The sequence below is a fragment of the Lithobates pipiens genome, unplaced genomic scaffold (assembly GCF_037356315.1).
Source record: "Lithobates pipiens isolate NorthernLeopardFrog02 unplaced genomic scaffold, aLitPip1_a1.2 Scaffold_28, whole genome shotgun sequence".
NCBI lineage: Eukaryota > Metazoa > Chordata > Amphibia > Anura > Ranidae > Lithobates > Lithobates pipiens.
In genome coordinates this window covers 52,713,256-52,719,844 of record NW_027507789.1, presented here as the reverse complement: position 1 = coordinate 52,719,844, position 6,589 = coordinate 52,713,256, and the positions used below count along the sequence as shown (strand labels likewise).

Here is a 6,589-nt window from a genome sequence, read left to right as displayed (position 1 = left end):
CCAGACCAATTTTGAGCTTTCAGCGCTGTCGCACTTTGAATGACAATTGCGTGGTCATGCTACACTGTACCCAAATGAAATTTTTATCATTTTTTTCCCACAAATAGAGCTTTCTTTTGGTGGTATTTGATTACCTCTACAGTTTTTATTTTTTGCGCTACAAATAAAAAAATACCAAAAATTTTGAAAAAAAAAAAGTTTTTTTTTGTTTCAGTTTCAAAACTTTGTAAATAAGTACGTTTTCTCCTTCACTGATGGGCACTGATGGGGCTACACTGATGGGCACTGATAAGGCGGCACTGATGGGCACCAATGAAGTGGCACTGATGAGGTGGCATTGATGGACACTGATAGGCGGCACTGATAGGCGGCACTGATGGGCGACACGGGTGGACACTGATAGGTGGCACAAATTGGCACTGCTAGCTGGCACGGATTGGCATGGATGGGCGGTACAGATGGGCATGGATAGGCGGCACAGATGGGCATGGGTGGGCACTGATAGGCGGCACAGGTGGGCACTCATAGGCGGCACAGACTGACCCCCTGCAACAACGATCGCCGTGATGCGCGCCCCCGGGGGCGCGCAGCGGCTCATAATCCTGAAGACGTCATATGACGTCCAGTCAGGATTATGAAACCACTTTGCCTCCGTCAATTGCCTATAGGGCGGGCGGCAAGTGGTTAATAAACAGTGTTATGCGATTATACCCTCCCTGGGTTCTTTGTATGTACAATCATGATACGGATGGTGAACAACATGAGAGACTGATCAGCTGCATTAAGCGTGTTTTGACCTGCCTCAGTGTAAACTCAGGAGGTCAACAACATTTGGCGAGTTCGGTCCTAGGAGGGCCCTTGTGATTGAGCATGAAGAATGCATTTTTTTTTTTTTGTAGAAGACACAGCACTTTACTCTGGCTAAAAGGATGAGCACTTTTCTTACCACCATTGCACCTTAAGGATTGTGCTGCAATACTCAACATAGGAAATAGCAAAGTGAGCAGAAGGGCGGGTGTATCACTGTGCTGCTTCTCCTTCACTGTCCAACCCAGCTGTATTGCTTGAAGCTGAAATCCCACTACACATCTGAGTATACAGATAAACTACATATTTGAGAGCTGGTTTACCTGCCAAAGGATTTTTATTTCTTTCCAATCCGCTTTTTTTTTTTAGATTTACACAGCTCTGTCTCATAGCATAGCTCTGTCTAGCAGGCACAGGGACCTAATCTTTCTCTTTCACTGTTTCGCTTTCACTTACAGGCCTACTCCCTATCCCCTCTTCCACCCTGTGATTGAATAAAAAAGAAGCAGCACACTAAGGCACTTATCTCTCTACCCCTCTGCTCTCTCCTCCTATCCGCATGGTTCTTTGCAGTACAGCATACCCAACTGGCTCTTTGTGCTGCTTTCCCCCCTGTCCTTTGATTTCTGCCATGCAGACTGTACAGTAGAGTACAAGAGGCTGATACCAAATCAAAAGCAAGTAGTTAAACTGCTTGCATTTGCAAAAAATACATTTAATGATCTAATTATGATTATGGAACTGAATTCTGTTTATTTTTTATATCTGCTTGGAGATCAGCATTAAATGCAATAGAGAAAATTCAGGTCACAAACCTGGCTCTGCTGTCTGGCAGGGCTGTGTAAATCTTAGGACTGAATGTACGGGAATACACATCTTTTGGCTGGTAAGTTAGTTTGCCTAGATATATACACTATATTGTCAAAAGTATTGTGACACCTGCCTTTACACGCACATGAACTTTAATGGCATCCCAGTCTTAGCCTGTAGGGTTCAATATTGAGTTGGCCCACCCTTTGCAGCTATAACAGTTTCTACTCTTCTGGGAAGGCCATCCACAAGGTTTAGGAATGTGTCTATGGGAATGTTTGACCATTCTTCTAGAAGCGCATTTGTGAGGTCAGGCACTGATGTTGACGGGAAGGCTTGGCTCAAATCTCCCCTCTAATTTATCCCAAAGGTGTTCTATCAAATTGAGTTCAGGACTCTGTGCAGGCCAGTCAAGTTCCTCCACCCCAAACTCACTCATCCATGTCTTTATGGACCTTGCTTTGTGCACTGGTGCGTAGTCATGTTGGAACAGGAAAAAAACTGTTCCCACAAAGATGGGAGCATGAAATTGTCCAAAATGTCTTGGTATGCTGACCCCTTAGGAGTTCCCTTCACTGGAACTAAGGGGCCAAGCCGAACCCCTGAAATACAACCCCACACCCTACCCCCCCCCCCCAAATGATTTGGACCCGTGCACAAAGTAAGGTCCATAAAGAAATGTATGAGCGAGTTTGGGGTGGAGGAACTCGACTGGCCTGCACAGAGCAGAGTCCTGACCTCAACCTGAAAGAACATCTCTGGGGTGAATTCGAGCAGAGACTGTGAGCCAGGCCTTCTTGTCCAACATCAGTGCATGACCTCACAAATGCGCTTCTGGAAGAATAGTCAAACATTCCCATAAACACACTCCTAAACCTTGTGGACAGTCTTCCCAGAAGAGTTGAAGCTGTTATAGCTGCAAAGGGTCGGCCAACTCAATATTGAACCCTACGGACTAAGACTGGGATGCCATTAAAATTCATGTGCGTGTAAAGGCAGGCGTCCCAATATGTTGGTTAATATAGTGTATATATAACTTTGAACCATGTATATAAAAAAATTGCCTTTTGAAGAATTACAAAAGTCGAATGAATGGGATATGTATGTATTTATCCCCAGATTTGTTATTTTGCATGTAGGATAATGAAGAAAGCAAATGGGAAGGGGATTGGGACACATTCTTCCAGACTTTTATTTGGTAAATTTGCATACCCAATCTCCTGTCTCTCTTTGAATTGATAATTAGTGCCTTGGGGCCTATGATCAGCAATGCTGGGGAGGTTTTTGGTGACCCATACTTAGAAGAGGTCCCCATATGCATATGTAGCTCTACTATCCTACCCATAAGCCTCAAACAGAGCAGCAATTTCAGAAAAGTTACGTATATACAGTACATTTCCTGCAGTAAATAGCTGATGAGACAGGTCCATGTAGTTGCACCAATATGCAGTAAAATGGGTAGATACACATTTACTATGTCATGTTATTTATAAAATTGTATGACCCAAGGTTCAACTCCGCTGCACTGTTTTATACCGTACCAACAACAGGCAGTCCATGCAGAGGAAATCAATATGGTATCACCTACTTTATCAAAGTTGACATGCAACATGCCTGTCTTAAGTATGATGGAAGCAGACAATGTCACCATTATTGGAACTGCCATAAGGAAAGGTATACATAGTGTGTCAGAAGCAATTGAGTGGTAAACTCAAGGGCCGGCAGTTACACTATTGCTGGTTGGAATGATTCAGTTTTGCTTTTATGAAAAATATTGCAGAGTATACAAATAGCAGCCATACTCAACAACTTCTGGGAGGCAAAATGCAATCCAAAGAGAAAATCTGACCACCAGATTGCGTGTCCTCCTGGAATTAAAGTATGTGTATTAAAAATTTGAGGCAAGGTAACTGCGTTGACTATACCCACAGCATCACAAGTTTTCTTTTCTATTATTTATGCATTTGAAGTTGTGACTATATGCTACTATTTGTACCTTTTCAAAGCACCTCTATGAATGTTAGGCCACGTATGGACTTATTTGATGACATACTTTAAACAGCGGTTGTATGCATTAACTGAAAACACTAATCAGAAATCAGAGTTAAGCAGTTTAGAATGAAAGGTCGTATTTAAATAGTGACCATCAGTTGTTGCATGCACTTGGTCTTGGATCAGAAGAAATTGGTGTTCTGGCATTGAGGCCTCTACACATGTGCCCGACCACTATGACAATTAAGGTCATTGATCACACTGTTCTAACTGGATTTTCTGTTGTATCGATTTTGTTTAAATGGCATCAAATACTGCTAGTGGAGTGAGGCCCTCTCACTTGGAAATGATCAGAGCAGATGGGCAGAGCAGGGCAGTCTTATGCTTAAAGCCCAACTGACATCTAACTTTTTTTTTATGATCAAGTATCCTCCTCACTTATATGAGTTTTAAACCATTGCTGCTTTAAAATACCTTAAATTGCTTTTTTTTCTGTTTGTAGAAATATACCTTCTGATCTCCTACTTCAGTGGTTTCTGCTGGCATAGGCGAGAAGCGACCACCACCCTCATAAAAAGTGTCATCACACAGTTTTTTGGTGTTGAGGAAAAAAGGGGGTCTGGTTGACTGGGGGAGAGCATGTATGACCATGGGGCACGTGTCTACTTGATTGCGCATCGGGACTGGAAAGGTTATGTCTAAGCAAGTGTGTTAGATCACCAAGGCACTAGGCCAAACTTTTGTTCCTACTGGACTGCACAGTGTGCAACTACTAGTACAGGGAAGCGAAGGCCATTGTGAGAAATTGGAGGCTGTTGGAGTACAATATCCATCTAATTGAATATTAATTTCTTTGATTTTTAGTTGGGATTTAAGGTCTATGAGAAATGTGATAAGATTGATTGTAACTCATGCCTTTGATATTTTTGATATCCACCAAATATGCAAATTCTAGGTTTGGTTGGACTCTTTTTAAAGAAGCTGAATTAAAATGAATGTTGCAGTTACACTGTAAAAAAAAGTGTAAAAGAAGAGTCCAGAAGCTATGGGGTTGGCCAAAACAAAACTTTGCAATTTCATCTGTAAAGTCTGATATTGTCTGGAATACATATTGAAGGGAGGGTCATGGGTCACATCCAGACTGTGCAGACACAGATTGTTGTGGTTATGGCTGGTGGTGCAGTTTAATATGTAGAAGAAATATAGAATTAAGCAGGGCACAGACTTGGCACACCCGGAGTGTCTAAGAGTCGTGGATTCACCACGGTTAGTGGAGGTGAAGTGATGCTGGTGACACAGTTCTTACACAATCAGTGTTGATAACAGAGTTAAAGTTTGTGTTAGTCAGCAAGGCAAGTAGAGAGCTCATGACAAAAACAATAGCACAAGAGACTGAGTATAAGTGTACATGGCACTAGACTAACCAGAATGATGCCTAGTAGATGCCCAGTCATCATAAGGTAGACACCAAGGGGCAAAGAACTAATATACACGAGGCACAAAAAACCCAGCAGAATTCTTGGCACGGGCCTGCATGGGCCGCAGCGGTGAGGAACACAGGAACCAGGTAGCCATGCTAGACTAGATGAGATCTTTACTCTCAAGATGTCTAGTACCGGCATTTGTTCACCAGGCCCTGAAGGCTCATCTGACATCTCCATAATGGTGATGACTAGGCACTCGGACGAGTTGGGGCAGAGACCCCCGGGACTCAAAAGCACCTCTGGCGCCACTGTACAACCACGCCTGTGGATCCATTCATGGCAGCTCAGTTTGGACAACAGGCCGCTGTCATCTGGCAGAAGTTGCAAGTCCTCAGGAAGCGGTGTCTCCTGTCGGCAAAATGGGCAGCACAGTGTTGCTGGTGGGCTTTGACCCCAGTTGGATACCATCTTCCTGAGGCAGCGGGCACACATTCGATGATCACAGCCCAATACTTTAGGCCGATGCTGCTTCATGTCAAAACCATTATAGCAGATCTTGCACTCTAGCTCCAGGGGACCCAGAAGTGGCTCCAGTGACTCTCCATCTCCACTGGCCATTCTGAGGGTTAAAGAGGAGGAATGACAAAGGTTAATAGAAGGACGGACCTTAGGGATCAAAGAAATTAAGTCAGAGTAGAAATAAAATTAGACTATAAGACAACACAGCTGACTTATTAGAGGGTATTTAAAAGTAAAAGACAGAAAAAAACAACAGAATTCATGAAAGAAGGAATGGTCTTGGCAACCAATCAGGTACTTCCTTTCATGTCTAGCACAGAGTTGTGGAAAGAAAGTTTGATTCAAATTGGTTGAAACAGCCAACAAGAACAGTTTTTACTTTTGATAATGAGGCACAACACATCATAAACCTTGTTTAAAAAGTGTCCTCAACAAATACTCATGGCCACCAATCAGATTAAAACTTTCACAATCAATCAGCAAAAAAGAAAGAATCTTACTGGTGGCTGTAAGCAAACATAAAAGTCCCTTTATAAACGAGACCCATGCCGGACAGCCCTTATTACTATACTGTTAGAGACATACACCCCCCACATTTAGCAAGCCAACTCATGCAGGCTTGACTCTAACCCTGATCCACCTACTGCTGCGGATCCAAATGACGGTTCTGCTAGAGCGAGGGAGGGAGCTGCCACCTACCTCCTGAGTTGTCAGCAAAATCCTTTTTCATAGAGGGAGAGAAGAAGAGGCTTGAAGAACAGGGGACAGAGAAATGCAGGAATGGATAGAAGGCGACAGTGAGAAGAAGTGGGCTGGAGCGAGAGTAATAGGTAGTGAGGGAGGATGGAGAGTCTTACGTAGAACGATGCAGCTCAGCTCTATATCAAGCCAACATGGAATAAGCCCAGTGGTTGTCATGGAAACAGAGAAGGGACCCAGCCATCTCTTCATACTGCGGTATCTGTGGCCAGGAACAGAGGACATACACACTGACCTATATACACTCATCTATAATCATAGACGCGGATATTACACCA

At 43.4% G+C, this 6,589-nt stretch overlaps 1 protein-coding gene across 1 annotated transcript; it reads right to left on the bottom strand.

Annotated features, from left to right (window-relative positions):
- Positions 1 to 2,606: 2,606 nt before the first annotated feature.
- Positions 2,607 to 6,387, bottom strand: LOC143935401 (E3 ubiquitin-protein ligase RNF182-like). The gene is made up of 2 exons (XM_077459236.1): positions 6,252 to 6,387; positions 2,607 to 5,652 (listed from the first exon to the last, which is right to left on the bottom strand). Exon 2 carries the CDS (start codon positions 5,649 to 5,651, stop codon positions 4,950 to 4,952), a length of 702 nt encoding a protein of 233 aa, XP_077315362.1. The 5' UTR covers position 5,652; positions 6,252 to 6,387; the 3' UTR covers positions 2,607 to 4,949.
- Positions 6,388 to 6,589: the final 202 nt, after the last annotated feature.

Coding starts and splice junctions, on each gene's coding strand:
- LOC143935401 (XM_077459236.1), bottom strand. CDS start 5,651: ATGGCCAGTGGAGATGGAGAGTCACTGGAGCCACTTCTGGGTCCCCTG.